The sequence below is a fragment of the Mustela lutreola genome, chromosome 10 (genome assembly GCF_030435805.1).
Source record: "Mustela lutreola isolate mMusLut2 chromosome 10, mMusLut2.pri, whole genome shotgun sequence".
NCBI lineage: Eukaryota > Metazoa > Chordata > Mammalia > Carnivora > Mustelidae > Mustela > Mustela lutreola.
Genome location: NC_081299.1, coordinates 61,942,228 through 61,965,503, shown reverse-complemented (window position 1 = coordinate 61,965,503; position 23,276 = coordinate 61,942,228). Strand labels below are relative to the sequence as shown.

At 42.5% G+C, this 23,276-nt stretch overlaps 1 protein-coding gene across 4 annotated transcripts in view; it reads right to left on the bottom strand.

Annotated features, from left to right (window-relative positions):
• Window positions 1–2,181: 2,181 nt before the first annotated feature.
• TNNI3K (TNNI3 interacting kinase) overlaps window positions 2,182–23,276 on the bottom strand; it is a 319,782-nt gene continuing 298,687 nt past the window's right edge. For 3 of the 4 annotated variants that reach the window (XM_059135899.1, XM_059135897.1, XM_059135896.1), the window contains 2 exons: window positions 5,985–6,064; window positions 2,182–2,724 (listed from right to left, as the gene is read on the bottom strand). In XM_059135899.1, coding sequence (XP_058991882.1) covers window positions 5,993–6,064 — 72 coding nt within the window. In that variant the 3' untranslated portion in view covers window positions 2,182–2,724; window positions 5,985–5,992. Of the gene's footprint in view, window positions 2,725–5,984; window positions 6,065–18,368; window positions 18,514–23,276 lie in introns of those variants that run through there. The other variant, XM_059135898.1, reaches the window with a different exon arrangement.

The following is a 23,276-nucleotide window of genomic DNA, read 5'->3' as shown; positions in this document are numbered from 1 at the left end:
AATGTTATTATTACCATCTTACAGATAATAAACTGGAGCTCAGATAGGTTGACTTGCCTATGGTCACAAAATTACTGTAGAAAGTCTGAGTAACTCCAAAGCTGGTGGTTATTGTTTGAGGGAGACAAGGAAGGAAGGAAGAAAGGAGAAGGGAGGAAAGAAGAAGGAAAGGAAATTAAGACAAGGAACAATAGAGGGAGAGGAAGGAATCAGGTCCTTCATTTCAGATGGATTCTCTAGCACTAGCCTTTTTTCCTACCTCCAGCACCCATTTTTTCCCTCTGTCCCAGCAAAATGTCAGCTTTGGAAATAATTTAACCCAAATGATCACTCTGTTGGAATAACTCTCTCCTGGTGCTGCTGTAATTTGGCTTACAATTATAGCTAATTGAACATCTTCGAAGCGAGCTCAGTGCCGCATGCACATAGAAAAAAATTAATGTGCTAAGCATGAGAAAACATGATCACAGAAGTTCATTTTTATCAGCAGAAAAAGAAAGCAATTAGTGAGACATTTTTCAGCGAGGAGAAAAGACACATAGACACACACACACAACCTCATGATCTCAAGACAATCTCCAAGATGATCCTTGGGTCCCATTAAAGGTGCAATAATGAAGTGGGTTTGTGAGCTACAGGCTGGCATCTGTGAAAAGGTTCCCCTTCTCAGGAATCAAGACACATTAGTCTCATTATTTGCAGATCCTTGACAAGACAAGAGGCTGAGGGAAGCAGTAACCTAAAGAGATACATTGTAGAGAGAGGAGGTGGTTAATTAAAGGAAACAAAGAAAGGGAGCTTCACACATTTGTTCTAGAAAATCCCCTTCTAAAAGAGGTATTTCAGAAACAAACTGTCCTTTCTCTGGATAGGACCTCCATTCCATGGGAATGGGGGAGGACACCTGGTTTACCCCCAGCACTGTCCTGGCTATATATACGATCAGCATTACACCTACTGTCAATCTTTTAGTTAAAACTGGTTATTTACTTATTTACTTATTTTAAATTTCTTTTAACTGTCTACAGTATTTCAACTCAGCTCATGAGAGGATTAAGGTCTGAATAACTCCAGCTAGGTGCTCGTTCATTGCCTAAAGTAGCCAGAATGGAGGACTAGAGAAAGAACCATAGAATGGGTGGTCTTCAGGCAGCCCCTTACCAGAAGGCTTTATGCCTGGATGGCCACTTGAGGCTCCTTGTTCCTGCTTATCAGAAAGACCCTTGGCAACTTGCTAGGCAGGAAAGAGCACCTATGATTCCAGAATAATTTGGTGGGGAAATGAAGAGGCTGGAGGCTAAAAAGGAGTAACTCTAAGGGGAAGTATCATGGTTTTAACTTCTACTGGACTGGCACTTGGCTTTCCCCAAGCCAAGGACTTTCAACTTTGCAACCACACATCATAAGATAACTCTCAGAAGGGTTTTAGAGGTGAGGTTGCTGTTCTGATAGAAACTGCCCTCAAGAGACATAATCTCTAAGCGGTAGGAGGAGAGGGGAGGATGGAGGAGCTCACCACAGACATGAAAGGGGCCATCAGCACTTTTCCCATTTAGTTCCATATGTATATGAGCCCACGATACTCAGGAGAAGAAAGCAGATTTGCCTAAATACAGTCAAAACCAGGCTGTATATTCCTTCTGTTGCTGTTCAAGCCCCCAGTTGTCCTCTGATGGCTTCGAGCAGTGGTTCTCAACCTGGGGCAGTTTTGTGCCCCCCCCCCGGGGGGGACATCTAGAAGTGTCTGGTGGCTTTTTCAGGGAGCTGTTACTGGCGTCTGGGAGTAGAGGCCAGGAAGCTCTTAAACATCTCACTGTGCACTTGATCCTGATATCAAGAGTCATGGACTTTACGGATGGAGCCAGCCAGGTGCCCCCCGATGTCTCATTTTTTGCAGGCCACTGGTACCTCAGATATCCTTCCCATGCACTGTGCTAGACTCTGGTATGGACAACAGGTTTGTATTTGTAGAGTAGTGTCATACCTATACCAAGAGCATCCACAATACCTTGGAAGGTATGCCTTGGGCAACAAGATGCCCAAATAAAGCACAGAGCACTTGCTATGATACAGAAAGGAGGCTAAATAACTAAGTGCAGTATTTTGCAAGCATCTTGATCTGAAGGTCATTATCGATATGTCTTAAAGGAGGTATACTCAGAAGATGTCTTGTTGGAATGAGATACACTTCTGAATCCATTTTGTGTGCCAACAATCTTTAATCACAGAGCGAGACACTAGTGGTAACATAATAACATAAGAAAATGAACAATATTCTAAAAAAATCAAACCCACAGTTCCCAAACTCAAGTCTAGATAATTTAGTCTAGGAAAACATAACAATTGTTAAGTGCCCACCACAGACTTGGGCCCCATCTCTAAGTAACGATATAAATTTTTTCTTTCAGTTACAAAATTCAAACCAATTCTTTAGATACATTCTGTCTCGGTTCTTTTGCATTTCAGTGCTTAGCCACAAATCCAAAGCCCAACTTGTGGTAGGGAATTAAATAGGACCAGAATAAACAAGCCAATTTAAGGAAACCTTAGAGGGTAAAAATATTATAATTGGAAGCAAGCCTGCCACGATTGGAGCTGTTGCTGTCAGTTTGGGGGAAAACTCTCCTTAGGTATCCGTGGAATGCTGTCAGCCGCTGTCCTCAAAGCTGCCACTATTCGGGCAAGAATGAAAATGCATCGGACTCATGGGATCAGACACGTAGCCTGCAACAGAATAGAAGTTCAGCTGTTACTTACCGGGTTGTGTCCCGTCTTGCCATTTTTTTCCTAACCAGCCTCACCCAGTGCACCACACAGCTGCCAGGCAGCTTCTCCTGGCTCCTGGGCTCAGGGTCTGGGCAGGAGTTGGTGGCAAGCAGTTGTAAAACAAAGGCAAAATTTAAAACGCAAACAGAGAGCTGAGACCAGGGGAACCCAAATGAGGGGTGTGTGATGTTGGACCCAAGCTGGCCACGTCTGGAGTCAAGAAGGGGTCAGTCCCAGAAGGTGGTGTATTGCTACGGCTGGAAGCCTGGGCTTCTGCGTCAGGCAAATCTGGCTTTGAACCCTGGGTCCATGACTTACGGGTTCTGTGGTTTTTGTCCACTTAACCTTTGTAGGCCTCGGTGTCTTCATTTGTAAATAGGACATTAATTCACAAGGTTGGTAGCATAGAAGAGACCATCCCTACAGTACGTGACACCGTGAGTGTTGGGCAAATGGCAGTGATTAAAAGAAGGGAGAGCTAAGTACAGGGCAGAAGGAAAGAGCCACTCTCTACAGCAGGTTGCCTTTGGCTAGGTTTGATTTTTGTTTTTCCTTCCTGAGTGCCTGGTTTTTAAGTGGACCTCAAAGTTTAGGCCCAAATACCAGTGGTATTTGATGCTCATTGAAGTGCGGGCCCCTGCTGTGTCCAGAGAATGCAACCTGTGGCTCAGGACCAGGCCGCTGCCCGGAGAGGACACAGGACTTGTGCGGGGAAGCCGTTCCTTTTCCACGGCAAGTAAGGAAGCCGCTCGTTCTTTGCTTCTGTCAAAACAGGCACATTTGTCAACAGCTAATGCTGCTTCTGCTCCCCTTTGATAGCTGAGTTTTCAGAACCGACTCAGCCATCTACATTTTTGTCAAGGCATCTAGCAATATGCAGTTGGATAGGTTTATTTATTTTCATAGGAAGGCGCTCTGGCTAATCTGTTAGGCAGCACACACACTCTCCTGAACGGACATGCGGGGGGCTGCAGCTGACGTGTCCTCCTCTAGCTCCCCTCCAGTGAGGGGGCTGGCCCGGGTCAGAGAGGAGGAGGGGTGTATGTGTGTGTGTGTGTGTGTGTGTGGTGGGGGAGCTGAGAAGAGAGGAGGCAGGGTCGGGATACACATCACTGAATCCTGATTTTGGGTGGACTTACATAAAATCTCCATCCTAAAGCAAAATATTTCCTCTTGTCCAGCCTGAAACTGCACCTTCATTCCAGGCACAGATAGACGTTTTGATAAACTCGTGATCCTTTTATCATGAGCTTTCTCCTGTGCCACAAGCGGTGTTACCTGCGTGTGAGGCTATGCCACGCCCCTTCCCCTTGCAGGGGAAATCTCACTGGGGGTGCTTGTTCCTCAGTGTGGGGCGGCTCTTTCCGGGATGGGTGGCGGAGTCAGCGGGGCGTGGGTGCTGACTTTTTTATGGATGCATCATTGCCAGAGTTGGATGACAGGTACTTGGGGGGCTGTTCCGCTGAAGAGGGACCCGAGTGAAATTTGACCGCAGGCTCTAGGAAAAGACTGAACCACGTCTGCACGTTTTGTTGCTTGAGGGTGAAAAGCCTCAAGTACAGAGAGAATTGCTCAGTGTGTAATCTTAACTTCATTTTCTATCCCTGCTCTTTGGGGGCAGAGAGAAAGAAACAGTTCCTGAAGTAGCTGTTTTACTGCAACTAGCTTATGCAATGAAAATGGGGAGGAATTAAAGGTACTTTTTGTACAGCAGGATGTTCCTAGGGGGAGACAGTAAATCTGTCTCCTTTGTCTGTTGGAGCTCTTGCTCCATCCAAATACCCTAATGTTTTCTTCCACCCCAGTACACACATGCGGGGGAAAACCCGGCTTCTGCATTTCTGCATCTCTTCTGTCTTCTCCATCTTGAGGAATTTTGCTCAAAGTCTTACTCCTTTAAGAAACAGATCGTTAATGAAATGCTTCATCTTGAAATGTTTCCTCCACCATGAAAGGGAAGACTTCTGGTCAAAGCACGCATTTCAAAGGGTGCCCTATATTTTGTGGTTGTGTGGTCACATCTGTGGAGGTTTGAAAAAACGATATTATCTCTATGAAAAATGTGATGATGTGACACTTAGAGCACATTTTCCCCTGTTACTAGACTGGCCAATTATGTTGTAAAGCTGATGATAAAAAGCACTCGGCTACATTCTGGACACGTCCTGGGAGTCAGAGCACAAAGTTTCCTCTCTTTAATGTTCCCAAGTAGTTTGTCTGCATCCATCCAGAACAATTTTTTTTTCCTTTATTTCATAAAGGCTTTCTTATGCCTTAGGTAATAATACTCAGCAAACAAGGTGCATTGGTGAGGATCCCAAAGCTGAGGGCTTCCTGGGTCTATGGCCATCTAAATCAGAGAACCGGGAACACATCATCCAATTTATTCTTCCTCAAACCCAGTTCTTGTAAAAAATCTGATCTCTTTAACTGACGTACATTTTTTTCAGTCCTCCATATTGTCAAGGAAAGTTCCCATGAATAAATGAGCCCATTGTGCTAAAATTCTAATTAAATATAGAGCCTCTCAGGCTTAGAGGTTGGAAAAAGGACATTACAGGCCTCGCACATTAATATGGCAGCTGGTGATGAGGGCGATTACCCATCCTCTGGCTTCCAGGGGCCTGCAGAGAGCTGCGTTAACTATTTCAGAGAGTTAATTCCTTCTAAAGTATTAATTCCTTCTAAAGTAATCCTGTGCAAAATGGATACCATCAATGATAACTTCACCTCCTCTCTAGATTTGGAGGAGATGGCTGGGTTTACCTTTTACCCTTGGGTACTTTCTAAAGGGGAAGAGCTCCCAGCATATGATGGAATTGTGGAGACTCCTGTCTTGTTTTTCTCCTCCAGACATACCAGCCATGTGGGGCTTAGAGGCAGGGAGCTCAGTAAGGTGGCAACTAGGTTTTGGAATATCACAAGACGCCGGCGACTGTTTTCATGAGGAGAGTTTTATCTTCTTCCACGTGGACTCACACTGATATACATACACAAATACACACTTAATGCACACACATCACTAAACTCAAAGATGAATGCAGAGTTATATAAGACAAGATCAAAGTTTGTACTTTTACAATATAGTATCTGTAAATCATCTGTCATTTCTCGTTATTATATAAAACAAAATCTTTTCTTGTTATCAAAATCTTTATCTTGTTATCACCTTCTCAGGGACAGGTCCCTTAATCGATCTGAATCATCTATAGACTTACCATATTTGTCAACAGGGGAGAACTGGAGACCTCTCTTCATCTCCTCCAAAGACAGGCCTTGAGAGGAACACTGTCCAGCACTAGAAAATTCCAAGAGACATATGTTTTCATACTATGAAAACCAGGATGATGGTTTGCTAATAACATTTTTATAAAACACAATTTATTCACTCAGCGTAGATCCCAGAAAACTGACAAAATGATACAAAGGTTTTTTTTTTTGTTGTTGTTTTTAAGATTTTATTTATTTATTTGACAGGGAGAGATCACAAGTAGGCAGAGAGGCAGGCAGAGACAGAGAGGGAAGCAGGCTCCCTGCTGAGCAGAGAGCCCAATGCGGGGCTTGATTCCAGGACCCTGAGATTATGACCTGAGCCGAAGGCAGCGGCTTAACTCACTGAGCCACCCAGGCACCCCCAAAGGTTTGTTTTGTTTTGTCTTAAAGATTTAATTTATTTGACAGAGAGAGAGAGATCACAAGTAGGCAGAGGCAAGGAGAGAGAGAGGAGGAAGCAGGCTCCCTGCTGAGCACAGAGCCTGATGCAGGGCTTGATCCCAGGACCCTGAGATCATGACCTGAGCCTAAGGCAGAGGCTTAACTCAGTGAGCCACCCAGGTGCCCCTCCAAAGGTGTTTTGTTTTGTTTTGTTTCTCCAAAAGTGTTTTTAATGCTACAAGTGACTAGTTGGGAGAGAGTTCAGAGTTATTTAGAGTAAGTCAGATCTGGGTGTGAGTCTTGCCTCTCCCAGGGAGGCTACAAAGGGCATGCCACCTATTCTCAGCCTCAGTGTATTTATCTGTAAAATGGGAAATATACATAAATAATTTCAGTTTGTTTTGATGATTAAATTTAATACAAAGGAGTGTTGATTCTAAAACCTGAATTAATATCATTATAAGCCTTACTCAAAAGGAACCAATCACCAGAACATTATTATCTTAGTAATAATCAATATCAAGAAACCAATGGCAAGAGATAGTGTTATTGTTATATTGCTGTTGTTACAATGGTAACTATAAGAGATAGTGATGATAATATTTATTTCATGATTCCTTGTAGTAAGCATTTACCTCTCTCATCTCACTTGATTCTTATCACTACCAAATAATTTCTGCCATTTTACAGGTGAGAAAACTGAGGCTGGAGCCATTAAGTAACTTGTCACTCAGGTTTGGTAATTGGCTCAGCTAAGGGTGGAACCCAAGGCTTTTAGATTCCAAAGCCTGCATGCTTATCTACTATTCAAATAGGAATTTCTTCCTGGTTCCTGGCCCTAATTAGTGCTTCTCTCTCCAACTTCTACTCTTTTATCATACTGGTTAATGGGGTTGCTTCCTTTTTAGCTCTTCAGACTCAAAAATCACGAGAACTAAAGAAATAATAAGTTTAAAATACTTTGAAAAGTGCTAGAATTTAAGAAACAATACATGTTACCTACTTTTATTATTTAGAAAGGTCCAACTGGAAGGCAACATTTCCTCAGTCTTCTTGGAAATCCCATCCAGGATTTCATACCCTCTAGTACTTCTATTTATGCCACAGTGCTTATCAGAAGCTGCCTTGGTGTAGCACCATCTGTATTTGTATGCTAGTGAACCCCACTAAACAGAATATTCCTGGAGGTCAGAGGTCCTGCCTGACATCGTTGGATCTCCCACAGTGCTTAGCTGGTACTTTGTAAATAATTAAAATAATTAAAGTGTATAAAATAAAGTTATTACAAAATGTTTGTTTGAAGAAGTTAGATTTTTCTAAACTCTAATATAAATGCACTCTGTTTAATTTACTTTGCCTTAAAACGACGACATGTTTGACCTCACTTTCTTAAGAGATAAAGTGAAGTTCTTTTTTAGGGGAAAACAATGATTAAAAAGAAGAAAAAGTATTGACTTAAAGTGGGACATGGTATTAGCTGAATCAACATTAAGTGGCAAACCACACTCAGTTCTGGGCAATCAAATGTCATATGAGATATTTTTCAAAAATAAAACAGACCTGCTGATACCCTAAAATTTACCTACTAAAGCCTCTTTAGCAATCTAGCTCTTTTTAAGAAATGTACTGTCCATAGTAGTCTTGGCAACAACAAGATAATGGGGAATAAATATTTTATCATCAAAAAGGCTATCTGGTTTCCTAGGAATAAAAACCCATCCCCAAGCTGTCTTATTTATTCAGTTGCTGAATGCAATTCATGCCAGGGGACTTAACCTTCCTGACCAAGAAATACCACATGGGCTGGCTCTGGACACTGTTCTAGGATGACAGACAGATGGAGGCCAGGCACGCCCAGGTCAAACAAAGCAGGAGAAACCAGACCCTGATCAATGGAACTAATTGTCCTCAACCCATGTGCACCCAGACTTCAGCAGGAGTTTCACAGAAGCCCAGAGTATAAGGGACACACTAGTAGGACCTGTGTTTGCTGAAGTTGTGGTCAGTGAAAATCGACGTGTCCAGTGATGTTGCTGCCCCAGGAAAGTAAGTGTGAACTAATGGCAGGTAAGAAAAACACTCAGTTTTGCAGTGTTTCAATATTACTAGTCAACTAGGTAGCCTTCTTTATGCTAAAAGGGTGCTGTATGTCATATATAGGCATATATATGAATGATATAGAATATTATATGGGTAATTTCATGCATATGTTTAATGGGAATGTAGTGATGTTTTCTCCTTTAAAGAGAATAACAGAATCTTTATGTTAGTTTTGCACACAGCCCCATTATATCTACATTTCTTATTTAAGTACTTAAAAAAGGTTTCAGTCGTTTTAGGCTAAATAGTTCAAATTAGCTCTGTGATGTATATGTAAAGATAAACACAATCATCAGCCATTGTCTCTTACAAAGGCCCACCAGAGGATGAATAATTTATCTAAAATGAAGAGCAGAACTAAAATTCAAAAAATATTTCCTGCTTTTCAATCCAAGCTTTGTGTGTATAGACTACCTAGTAGATGGTTAACTAAATAGGCCCATTCATACTCAACCCCAAAATGTGTGATCTGCATTTTTGTATGTGCATGCCAGTAAGACCATGGTTTGTCGGCACAAGCTAGCATGTTTATAGTTAGTCACGTGGTCTGAGAATGGACTTACACACCATGAGCAAAGACAAGAACATTCTAAACTAGGAGGCTATGTTGCCTGAAAGGAATGCAGAGATAATGACATTCATGACCAACACATTAAGCAAAAAGTATTATCCAAACCCAAGTCAATCAATATATATATAAGATTACAGAAGAGCTATGAAAAGTGAGGAAAGTGCTAGATGATAGAATATATCCAAATATAGCTTCAATTCTTCAGAGCAGGAGGAAGGCAGAGTCTATAAACTAAACTAGTGGATTAACGTACATTCTAGGCTAAAATCCAGAAAAAAAATTAAAACAGAGTTTTTCTGTACACTTAAAAAAAAAAGCACTGATTACTAGAAGCTACCATGGGCTTAGTAAGAAGAAAGAAAAAAAAAAGACACGGTGTTAGATTTGCTTTATCTTTTTGTTGAGGATAAATTTAAAGGGGAACCCATACGTAAGAACATACATCTGGATTCCCGCAGATACTGGACAGAGTTTCTCCTGATTGCTTGGAGGTAAGAAGGGGAGATGGGTGCCAAAGGACAAGTGGTTAGATTGACTTGTCCCTGGTTGAATAAGTGAAGAACTGACACAGACTTCAGGTAGGTGGCATTCTCCATCTTCAGGGTAAAGGCTGAGCCCAAGACAATGGGAAGAGTTAAAAGACAATATCACATTTCCTAAAGCTAGAACTTCACCCAAACAGATTGAGTTCTTCTAGAAGGGGACACTGTCCCATCTCTGGAAGTTTTTGAGATATGGCTGAGGTACCTCATGGTTGTGGGGGCTACAGAGGGATCCGAATGATGTGACATTCCGGGTCCCTCCATTTCTTACGTTCCAGGGTTCTTTGGAAGGTAGTCATGAACCATGCAGACTTTGTGAAACTGGTTTTCATATGTTGGAAAGGCAGATGAGATTGCATTTCCCACTTAGGCAGAAGATTTTTATCTTCCTTATCTGAAGTGTCTGCCATTTGGCCAGGACCGAACGGCCAATTTCCATACACGTGCTGCGGCATACCTAGCTACTCATTACTGCTCCTACTCAAGGTGGTGTTTGCAGCGTTTTGTCTATAGACATTTCATTTCAAATAGTCACTGAACCCTGATATTTGCCGGAAGGAACCAGCTCTTTTCGTGGTCTAGTTCAAAGGAAGAACCACACTGCCATCTAAGATGAAGCAAATGGAAAGTGTGGAGAAATCGCTTTCACATAAACCCATCATTAAGGATTTGAATGACAGGTTGTATAAGGCTGGTGCTAAAAACCCCTGAGCTGCTTCACAGAAGTTTTTATAGAAGATAAATCTGTAGACTCTTAGTGTTGCAGTGCCTGAGAGGTGGAGAAAAACTCCAAATCACTCTGTCATCTCTTACTCCAGGAAGGTATATTGTGAAGCAAAGCCTGTGAGGAAATAAGAAAAAGACGGTCTAAAGAGATCCAGGGAACTCAGGTGCCTTCTCTTCAGAGTGGGAGTGGGCAGGACCACAGCGAGTTCAAATGGCCCCATTCAGAGCCTCAAATGCAGCCAGGACTGTGGCTTCCAAACTATAGTCTGCCAAATGCTTTTGGTATTGGAGCAATGGATCATGGTTTTGGCTGTGGGATTTCATGAATTCTCAGAATATCTGCTAGTGCCATGACTGCCTCTGACTGAATTACATTCCAAAGGAGACATCAGGTGGGCACCCAGTCCAAAAGAAACCATCTTTATGACATTCTTCCAAGTGTGGTTTTTGCAGAGCTGGGGACTTTGATTTGGTGAATTATAGCAAGTGAATAGAGTCCACATGGCTTGAAAGCAAATTGAAACAACTAAGTAAGAACAAAGAGACATGGAACAGTAAGTTCTACCATGATGACAGAATATGATTTCCTAGGTTTGTAGAGGGCTTTGTGGTTGGCACATACTTTTATACTGATTAGCTTAGAGCATTTTTATCACCCCCCCATGAGGTATCTGGGAAGGCATTAACTTTACCTCCATCCTATACCAGGCTCCAAGTTTCAACAACCTGCAGTAACTCACAGAGCTAGCAAGAGGTGGAACCACAACTTGAACAAAAGGTCTTCAGACTTCCAGCCCATGCCCTTTCTTGTAAAGCATGCTACATTTAATAGCAGCCCATGTCAAGCTGTTGGTCTGTTACCATTTGGGGAGCTCCCCGAATTCATCATGGGTTAGAGTTTTGGATTCTTGGCATACAAAGATGAACATGACATCTTTATTCCTCATAGAGAAATACCTTTCATCATCATAGGAAACCTATGATGCAAGAAAGCATCAGCTTTCTCGTGTCCTGCTTAGGTAGATCTTTTATTTATTTTTTTTTTTAAGATTTTATTTATTTATTTGACAGAGAGAGGTCACAAGTAGGCAGAGAGGCAGGCAGAGAGAGAGGAGGAAGCAGGCTCCCTGCTGAGCAGAGAGCCCAATGCGGGGCTCGATCCCAGGACCCTGAGATCATGACCTGAGCCGAAGGCAGCGGCTTAACCCACTGAGCCACCCAGGCACCCCTAGTTAGATCTTTTAAAACATTTTTTACTTTCCCCTCTCCAACAATGGCTTACCTGTCCCTGTGCCAAAATTTGAGACACACACAATAAACTTGCTAAAGGAGATGCTTAAGCCTCCCCACAACTGTCTGATCTTGTGCAAGGTTTTCTAAGCCGCATGCATGGATTCATCTTCCTAAACACTGCCCTGGCTATGTCGAACAGGAAACCATTAGGTTACTAGTGTGATTAAAGACTTCAGGCACAATTTTCTTCCATTCAAGTTGGTCCAATTAGTTTTTATGCAGCTAAAGATGCCCTCAGGCTACTGGTAACCTAGAAGATTTAGTCATTTGGACTTTGCAAAGCCAACACCATTTAAGACCTCACAGCTTTGCAAATATGCTTTGTGGTTTGTTAGGACTTTTTTTTTTGCCATCTGTCATAATCATGTTACTTATGAAAGAATATTAGTGAGGGGATTGATGGCATATGCACCTTTATCCCCTTCCTCAAGAGGAATGTACCCAAGTTAAAAGTCATTTCTTTCACTCAAAATGAAACACGTACAGGTAACATCTAACAAGAATTTCAGTTCTTTGATGCTAATCTAAGGGACTAATAGAAAGAAAAGGTAGAGAAACAGCCTGCTGCAATCCCTAATAAAGGTGTTTACACAAGGAAAATAAATGCTTTGCCATAGAAAAGGCTGCTAGAGTCATCTGGCTGTTCCTTTTGGCATTTAGCTGAAAACAAATAGATCTATTTAAAACAGATCTGTCACAATGGATAAATGCCTTTCTATGCCTTGCAATGTCTATGCAGCCCACCTTTTCACTGGTCGAAAGAGAAAGACGACATTTCTATTAGAAATGGGATCACCTTTGGCCTAACTTTGGAATAGTCCAGTCAGACTCTTATGAATAAGCATTTGTTAATTTATCAGCTAAGTTCAAAATATTTATTTATTCATGATTTCATCCTGGCTGTTTTCAGAATGTTATTTTGTCTTTGTCAATATTTCCTACTTGATAACGTCCTAAATTAAAACAAATTTATTGCTCCCATTACCGTGAATGGGCAATGGCCAAAGTATTTAATGGGGCCAGAGGTCAGTGCAAAATATCTCTTTCAGGAAAATCAAACCCATCAGCTTTCTTTCAGTGGCAAATGTCCCCAGGCTATAAAAGGCCTGAAAGACTTGGCAATGGGTCATGGCTCTGTTTGAGCCATTAGGCAAATATCCAAGGTCTCAGCTCCCCCATTTTTAAGGGAAAAAGCAATTAGGGAAAGAATTATGAATAAGGGAAAATGCAGCAAAAATTGAAACTGTGTGCTAGTTCCTTGATGGCTCATAAATTTTTAATGTGCTCAACAGTACCTAACAATACCACGGCCTCTCAACTTACCTATATTTTTAGCAGGTATAAATGAAGAACTGTGTAATCCAGTAGGAGGGGCACTTCGCATGCCTTGACTGCTACAACTAAGGACCACCCTTTAAATACAGTAAAAACTCACTTACCCTTCACCTTCTGTACTTACTCTTACCCAAAAAGAGGGAAAGTACTTGAAATTTTAGAACTAGAAGATCATGATGGTCATAAAGCTCACCTCTCGCTCTTCCATTTTCCCGCCTCCCATTTTACCAAGAAGGAAGTCGAAGCTTTGTGAAGTGAAATGACTTACCCAAATTCATATATCAGGGCTATTGTGAAGTCAAGAGATAACCTGAAATTCTGTACTTCTAGTCTTCTTTGATAATTTTTATTCCTATTTTTCAGGAGAAATGGGAAACAAAAATTTGTTGCCTACCTGCTAAGTGTCAAGGACTCTGCTAGATGCCTTGCAAATCTTACTACATTTGCTCCATCTTACAACCTGTTTTACATGTGTGGGAAAGGAGTCTAAGTCTGGTTCAGGATCATACAGCTGTAATTCCAACACAGGCCAGGCAGCACATAAACAACCTGCTTTTCTTAACTCAGTTAGCTCTAGAAAAGATTCCAATTTGATTTTATATTATTTTAAAGATTTTATTTATTTATTTGACAGAGATGACAAGAAGGCAGAGAGGCAGGCAGAGAGAAAGAGATGGAAGCAGGTTCCCCGCTGAGCAGAGAGCCCGATGCAGGGCTCCATCCCAGGACTCTGGGATCATGACCTGAGCCAAAGGCAGAGGCTTTAACCCACTGAGCCACCCAGGTGCCCCAAGATTCCAATTTTATACCTATAACTTTGTCTCTCTCCTTCTCTCCGTGGTTAATTATCAAGCCCAATGCCAGGTGCTGTGCTGAGTGCTAAGAATGCAGATATGAGTGTGATGGACATGGACTCCACCCTTTGGGGTAAACAGAAATATAGACATGTACAGGTAAACTTCAGTGCCCGGGGACACAGTACATCCTGCACAGGGTACCCTCCCTTCACAGAGGAAATGCAGGACAAGAAGGGTTCTCGAGGGGAGGGGACTTCTGGGATAGGTATAGGTTGGGGCATGTGCAAAGACCTAGGAAATCAAATGGCTAAAGTGAATATATAAAATTTTAACTTTCATTTTGAAACAATCTCAAAATGAAGGAAGGTTGCAACAGTGGTACTTTAAAAAAAAAATCCTGAACCTTTTGAGAGTAAGTTGCCAATCTGATGCCTATCATTTTCCAAACACCTTAGTATGCTTCTAAAATAAAGACATTCTTCTATATAGCCTAACCTAATCTTCTGATTTTATCTACTCTCAGATGCCATTCAAGACTTGTGCATTGTCTCAATAATGTTCCTTCCAGCAAAAGGATCAGATTCAGAGTCACACACTGCATTTAGTTGTTCTGTTTCTTTGATTTCTTTCAACTGGAGACAGTTTCTCAGTCTTTGAGTTTCATGACCCTGAATATTTTTGAACAAGCCAGTTATTTTGTAGAATATCCTTGAATTTGGTTTGTCTGAGGCTTACTAATGATTAAATTAAAATTATGTATTTTTGGCGGGAAGCATCACAAAAATGATGCTGTGTTCTCTTCATTGTAACCTGTCACATTGTCATTTGACCCATTATTGTGTTCTTAATTTTCATTACTTGGTTAAGGTGGTGTCTGAGAGGACCCACTATTACAAAATGACTCTTTTCGTAATTAATAAGTATTTTGTGGGGAGTTACTTTGAGACTATATAAATATTCCATATCTCAACCAAATAAGTGAAATATCTTCACTTATTTATATCAGTATGGATTTAAAGTTACTGTTTTATTCAATGGATTATGATGTTACTGTCATTATTTTGCTGCTTAAATTATCTTATAGTTGGCAAGCAGGAGCCTTTTTAAGCTGTCCTTTGATATAGACTCATCTTTGAGTATCTCTTTACTTTCTGGCACCAGACGTTCCGGGCTTACTTTGTGCATTCCTTGTCCCAGCCTTGAAATCTGTCGTTTTCCCCAAGTACCCTTTTCCCTTTTTGTGGAGAACAGTATTTAGAAATCAAGATCTGGGTGCTTGGTGTGTTCCTTGTTGAAGTGTTGCTGCTCCCAGGCCCTCTCACTGAGCAGGTAGAGGTGAAGAACATGCATGTATATACATCCTTGGGTAAATACATTGAGACCTCTCCCACCACCCTCAAATCATACATTCATACCTTTATCTCCAATCCAATCTAACATTACAGTGTCCATTCAGACAGTGAGAAATCTGGTCCCCATTATCATTAATATATTTACTTGTTTGATCATTGCTCCCAAATGTACAAATCTCTGGGTGCTGTCACACCCCCACCCCTCAACACATATCTGGACATTTTCCTTTACCCCACATGGGTTCCACTGTTGCCTCCATGTGGCTGCTTCCCTTCCCCTCTTGGGTTCTGACACCCCACTCTGGGCTATTTCCCCTGGGTCTGCCCCAAGCTGGTGATTCCTCTCTTACCTTGGGCTCCAGTACTCAGTACAGAGCTGTGCCCCGTGTGATGCCCTCCTTACACTCTTACCCTCTTCACCACCCTCATGCTCCAACTTCCCCACACCAGGCACCTTCTTGTAACTGACGCTCTTCTCAATCTGCACAGAACCACTGTGGCCATCACCTCCCTGCGCGAACATTCTTCCCATTGTGTATGGGATCTGACACTTCACGTGGGGTCACTGCTTCACTGACACGCCTCATGGACGTTCTCCTTCCTAGGCTCAGACTCTGACCTCCCATATCAGGTTTCTCCCCCTATGGATGCCTTCCTCACAATACCTGGGCTCTATTATCTTGGCTGGGTAGACCAAAACCCTCATGGAAAACCTTCCTTCCTCCCGCTCTAGCTCTGACACCTCAGGCCAGTCAGCTGTCACCCACCACTCTCATCACCCACATAGACATTCTCTGTACCCTACTTGGATTCAGACATCCTGTTCCACATCTCGTGAAGACATCAACCTTGCTCAGCCCTATCTATCCTGTCCTATCTAATGGCTTTTGTAAGAAAGGGAAAGGGAAGAGGAGTAACCAGGATGAACTTTTAAAAATATTCATCAGATTATGTCATGTTCCTGTTCAAAATCCCTCAGAAACTACCCAACACATGCAGAACAACATTCTCATGCCCTGTTCTGGCTGATGAAGCCTTTGTGGTTTGGCGTCAACTCTCGGTGGACTTCACTCTGTAACACTCCCGTCTGCCTCCTGTGCTGTAGTTACAACAGAGAACTTCGATTTCTCCTCTTTTTCCTGTCTGATGAACTCTGCACTTGCTTTTTCCCCCTGCTGCATGCTGCTCCCCAGGCCCTTCCTTGTTTTCATCATTCTAACCAGCCCATCTAAACTAGCCTTCCAGTCTCTCTGACTCTGTATCTTATTAACCTGTTCTAACTGCCTGCATAGTACTTACCACCATCTCATTTTCTTGAGTATTTGTTCATTGTTTGTCACCTGTGTCGCCAGATGTAGTACTCTGCCTTGATCTATTTGGGTAGTCACCTTTAGAATTTTCTATACCTGCTTATGGTTTCCTGTGTCTGTCCTTAAAGGTGGGGATGCATAGCTAATTCTCCGTCCTGCCCACCTTAATGAGACTCCACCAGGGAGGAACAAGAGTTGGTAGATAAATCCTCCATCATCCTTGCTCTTTGTTGGGAGAATTCTGAGCCATGGCCTACACCCTCAGAGGACACAACATGAAATGGAGCCTTAGTTGCTCATGGCAGTGACTTACTCATTAACGTACGCCCTTATTTACTTCTCTTTCCTTCACTGTGCTTGAGATCACATCTCAGGTGGGGGGGGCAGGGGGGCGGGATTCACGCAAATCCTTGTCTCATGGTCTTTTTTTTTTGGAGGAGCCCAAATTAAGATGGCCTGCCTCTTCCAGCTGGAGGGCAAGTTTCATGACCACAGGGACTGGTTTGTCTCATGTACTACTGTGTCTCGATCCCCAGTGCCTTAAACTAATTGTCATGAACTAGGTATCCAATAAATATGTACTAAATGAATGAATGGTGATTCCTCCCCTGCAACTATACTCGTGCTTATTTTTATCAGCTCCTGCCATTTCTTCAACCACTGCCCAAGAATGAGCTGCATCCCCCTGTTACATGCATTGGAACAGTGACCTCTGCAGAAGGCTCCTTACTCCTCTTTCCTGTCCAACCTATTCCACCCTCCATGTCTTTGCCAGAGAAATCTGCGAGTGATTCTTTGTTAGGGTATCCTCATACATTCAGTGGTTTTCGGTAGTCTTACAGATACGCAAATGAAACGAAACACCATGGAGAGTCTCTCTTCAAACTTCTGGCTTCTGGGATAGAGGTGAGGGCCATATGGAAAAGAGGCAGGAACCACAGTGGCCTCAGTGTTGCTCGAGGCACTGGCTCTCGCCATCAGCAGAACCTGCCTCACAGTGCATATTCATCTGACCAGCAAGTGGACTGGGGATGCTGCTTTATGAATCTTTGTGTCCTCTGGGATTGACCAGGATAAGTAAACGGGCCGACTTCTTGAAGGTAGCCTTATTATTTTTCCATTGGAGAGATACGTTTCCAATGTATTCAGTTTCAGAGCTACGTGACTTGAAAAAAATTTGGATTTTTTAAGTTGCTAGAACAAGGGTCAGATACATTTTCCTGTAAAGGGGAAGATAGTAAATATTTTAGAATTTGCAGGTCATAGGGTCTCTGTTGCAACTGTTCAACTCTGCTATTGCAGAACAAAAGCAGATATAGACAATATGTAAACAAATGAGTGTGGCTATGTTCAGGAAAACTTTACAAAAACAGGCAGAGAGTTAGATTTGGTCCGTGGGGCATAGTTTATCAATGCATCCGTTGGAGCAACACATCAACCCTTTATGTGATGCTTCTCTAAGCCGTCTTCCACCTTTGGGCCAAAGAGTGCGATCCCAATGAGGCAGGATCTCCACTCATCTTTCATTTTAGTAGTTCCTCTTAGGAGAGGAATAATCAAGATGGAAATAAATGTGCTAATGGCAAAACAGAAAAGAAATAGAGTATACATTCATTCCGTGTTTACCATATATCAGATTTGTACAAATCACATTCATTTAACGCTCACTGCAGCCTTATGAAGGAGGTGATATTCTTATTTTCATCCTGTAGGTAAGACGCGTGAGACTTGGAGAGCTCAACTAACTTGCCTCAGGTCACACAGTTTATAAGCAGTCGAACTTGAATTTGAACTCGGGCCCGTCAGAGCCCAAGCTTTTAACCACTATTTTATAATAATGGCCCCTGGGTGGCTACATAAGTAGAAATTACAAAACCAATTTTATTGACGGAAGATAAAAGTGGCAAGTAGAGAGGTGCCTACAGAGCAGTACACATTCGTTTCCCCTTTTGGATTGAGAAAAGTTCAAAGGCCATCTCTGTTGATTGAACATCTCCAGGCTCTGTTGTATGGATTCAGATCCCTGCAAGAAATTCCATGTTCCTTTGTTCTTTATGACAGGCCAGCCTGAATGGAAAGATTTGAAAACTCCCTTAACTCTTTGAACATGTAGAACATTGATCTTCACAAACCATTTGAAACACCCTAAGGAGGTTACAAAATTACAAGCAATTTTTTTTTTTTTTTTTTGGTTTTTGTTTTAAGTGAATGTATACTAAAGCTCTGGGACCTTTGCCTCATCATACAACACCAAAGCCTTCCCTGCCTCCTCTGTGTATTCTTTGCTGTCAGACCCTGAATAACAAAATGGTATTATGTTGCTAGGGTGCCTTGTTCTTATTGAAAAGCTCTTCTCCTGCCAGTAACGTGGGGGCTCTTACCCTACTCTGGTGTGATGTGCTGTGAAGCTTCTTTGAATCCTGGGGCAACCCAGGGTTTGACATTTCCTGCTGAGCCCACCCCTGCTCCTGCCTTCTGTTTTGGCAGGAACACCACTGTGGCTTCTGTAAGAAGTGTCCTGTGACTGGCTGCATAGCTAGACCTCCAGGGTTAGTTTTATGTTGGTATTTATGAAGCCTTGATACGGGGCACTCCAGAGCACCCGCTTTCGGAATGAGAGCCGTGTTCTGCTCGTTACCACTGTGGCCCTGGCATCTGGGGCCTGGTGCAGAGTATGCTCTCCACAATATTTAATAAATGAATCTAATGGACCTGAACTCCTGGTCATGTCCCTGGCCTCCTGTCTCAGCCCCGGTGCTCCAGGCAGGCTGTCTGAGTGGTCAGGAGCGTAAGGTTTCTAGTTCTGGCACCACCACTGCCAAGCTGTGGCTTGTGACCAAGTTATGTAACCCTCCCCCATGCCTTGCTTTCACTCCTGCTCCCCAGCGCTTGGGTAGCTGCCCTCCCTAGTATGGGCTCCATTAAATTGATCATCGTTGCTTTTCCCCCACTTATCAGTCTTCCCCAGTGCCCAACCCACAGCCTAAGCTAAGTAATAATTACTTAGTAATTAAGTAAAATAAGTAATAAGCTACGTAATAATTATTACGTAATTGAATGAGAGGAAAGTAAGTTTAAAAGAAGGAAGGAATTGACTACCACTCCTCTCAGTGCCATAAAGTACACCGGGTAGGGTGTTCCTTTTAAAAAGCGGCGTGATCACGTGACTTCTCTGCTCAGACGCCTGTGGAGGCAGGTGTCTCAGTCTCAGGAAACGCCCACGTCTTCCCAATGGCCTGTGCCTCCTTCATGATCTGGCCGCCTGCCCTTCTCTACTTTGTCTCCTATTACTCTTCCCTAGGGTTGTTTTGCTCCTTTTGGTCTCCTGGCTGCTCTTGGAATTCACAGATACGATCTCACCTCGGGGAATTTGCACTTACTGTTCCCACAAGCTGGAAGGCTCTTCTCTAGAGGCCTATGGTTTTCAAATTCACTCTGTTCACATCTTTGCTCACATGTTATCTTCTGGCTGAGGTCTTCCCTGATCTTTCTGTTGAAAATTGCAAATCAGGAGGTACCTGGGTGGCTCAGTCGGTTAAAGCCTCTGCCTTCGGCTCAGGTCACGATTTCAGGGTCCTGGGATAGAGCCCCACATCAGGCTCTCTGCTCAGCAGGGAGCCTGCTTCCCCTCTTCTCTCTCTCTCTGCCTGCCTCTCTGCCTGCTTGTGATCTGTCTCTGTCAAATAAAGAAATAAAATCTTAAAAAAAAATAAAAAAAGAAAATTGCAAATCACATCTCTTTCTGTGCTCCCTGTCCGTCACCCCTGCTTTACTATATTTCATAATTTTCTCTAAAAAAAAAAAAAAAAGTCACCCTCCTTCCTCACTAGAATAAAAGCTCCATGAAGGAAGGGATTGTTTTGTCTGTTTTATTTGATGCTGTATTGCAGAACCTAGAAGTGTAGGTTCTGAATAAATATTTGCTAAATGAATGAATGAGTTAAAGAATGTCTACAGCCCTCAGAAGTGAGAAAAATAGAAAATCGCTTACGAAGTTTCTTTCTGGAGACATTTATGTGGCTTTTTGCTGATGTATTTTCTGGTACAATTTTTAAATAGGAGAGGGTTTGGGGAGTCCCTGCAGTCAGTCACCAGCTGGCCCTACTTCAGGTCTGGCCACAGCCAATGGCACTAGGCAGCAGCCCTGGGGTCCACATAGTACCAGGTGCAGGGAGCCTGCAACATACCTCGCCCTCCTGGAAGGGCCAAACCTGTTTACTCTAGGCAGGCCCACAGAGGCACCCCTCTGCAGATTTCCAAAACCAGAATGGGGCACAGATCGGGCTACTAAAATACCTAATAGGCTCCTCTGAATACTTCCAAATACTATCTGGTATCAATTATCACACTGTGTGCTTTCAAGATTTTTCGCAGAGAAGAATTCACTGGAGATTTTGTGGGCACTGCAGAAAAAAAAAAAAAAAAACTCAACTGTGTTTGTGGCTGGCCATAATACGGCTGTGGCCAAATGCCAAAGTTTGCAAAAGCACTTCTCTAGTGAAAGCAGGAGCTCCACATTTACCTGTGCTTTACCTGGGGCTTGGGAGAATTGTCTCCTTCTCTTAGATACACAACCCAGGGAACAGCAAAACACAAACATCACACTCACAATTCTGTGATACGTGACTTTTAACAAAGCCAGATGTTTCACAGAAGGATCAATTAGGATAATGTTTCTAAAAGCACTTTTAAAAAATCATTAAGTGTTAGAACACCTATTTCATCTATGTTTAAAATCTCATTTAACCTTTGTGGCAATCACGAGGGACAGATATTATTATTAACGCCGTCATTACTTTTTGTGAAGACACTAAAGAGCAGAAAGCTCAGCTCCTTCGCCTGAGGTGAGTAACGGGGCCAGTAACAGGGAGGAGAAGACTCGGGACACACATGCAATGCTTCACAGTGTTGACACAGGACAGGAAGTCCTGCGATCTGCTGGAGTGAAGTGAATGTGTGGGCTTCTTGCCTCTCATTAGTAATTTGGATTTTTCAATTCCGAGTGGACATTTGGGCTCGGTGTTAAAATTTTGTCGTGAGCCTGTTGATGATTTGAATCATGCAAAACTGAGTTTTAGGTATTCACAGTCTCATCCTTAATTCTCTCTATAGGCAAATAGACAACGTTTCCACTAAAGTCAGGGGCTAAGGTAAAAAGACAGCAGATTTTGAACCTGAAAAAAACACCAATTTTAATCCACATTTGATTCCATAATAAATATTCCAACCAGAAAATGAATGTTATCCTGGGGTTTCTTCCTTGGGTACTATGTGTGCGCAAACACACGCACGCACACGCACACACACTTTAAAGACTTAGCAAACAACTGCTTTACATTTTTGGAATATGTGGGGCAAAGTCGGATCCCCTCTTTTTCATGCTGTTTTTAAAAGATATATCTTCAGGAGTAAGTCTTCTATACCGTGTTGGGAGAATGAATCATGCAATGCCCACTACAAATATCCCCCAGGCACCACTCTGGAGGTGTACCCCCTCCGTCTACCTCCTAACGGAAGACGCCCCACTGAAAGGAAACCGAGTCCGAGTCCGAGTCTGGGGAATGGTAATCTGAGCTGCCCCACGTTCCCATAGGAACGCTAGGCACACATTTCTTTTATTTACGGGCATGGTGCAGAGGCTGCCTCCTTTGGATTCCGGCTCTTAGCAAGTGCAAGCAGCAGCTCCAAGCACAGAACTGCCCTAAATGCCTTTCTTTGAAGCCCCGGAGTCCACAGTCTACTATTTGTGCCTGGCCCTGATTCATTCACCTGCTATGTTCAGCTTCCAATAGAGCCTGAACCAGATTAAAAAAAAAAAAAAAAATCCCTGGCCAGTGAATCTCAGCATGAGAGAGTAGGAAAAGTGAGAAGGGTGGGAACTAAGGCAGATAGTCATTACTTCCTACGGTCTGTCTTTGGAGGGATATCGATATATCTCCTTCATCTGGATTTTTTGCTCTACCTGGATCCCAGCTACCTGTTTAGACAATTAACAACAGTTAGATGCAGACCCACAAACACTCTCGGCTTCCGAGTGGTGATGATTCATAGCGCAAATGGCATTAAAGAGACCAGCACAGGTTTTAGAGAAATTTCTACTTATTTTCAGGATCAAAACACTTAATATTTACGTAGAAATAACTAGAAATATCCATATACAATTTATTCATTCATATTTGCCTTTTTGATTCTGTGCCCCTCTTATCATAAAGTTTAGAATGTTTTGCTGAAAATGGTCTGTTCAACTGCTCTGTGAGGGCAGGGATTGGGTCCACCTTGTTGATCACCATATCTCCCATGCCTGGAGGACAGGGGGTCTTTACCAGTTATTTGCTAGGCAAAAGAAGGAAGAAAGGAAAGAAATTAAAAAAGCTTTACAAAAAATAGAGGCATTTAATGTAGAATATGTGCATGTGTTTGTGTGTCTGTGTGTGTACATGCATGTATATGATTAGGTAGGAATTTCTTGTGCTGTAATATCTATTTCATATAATACCTAACATTTACTGAGCAATAACTATGTACCAGATGTTTTAGGTTTATGGACATTGTTTCACTTAATTTTCATAATAATCATGAAGTGAGTACTATTATTTTCCTTGTTTTATAGATAAGGAAGCAAATAGGAAGAGGTTAGTTAGTTTGGCCAACATTATGCATAGGAAATGGCTTTGCCAGAATGTGGACCCAGCCGGTGGGACTGCATGAATGTGCCCCTTATCACCATTGTAACAGGCTCCATATATGTCACAGTTCCACCTCTGCAAACCCCCCTGGTGACAGGGAGAGGACATTCTCTAAAAATGTCCTGGGGCTAAAGCTGGTTGTAG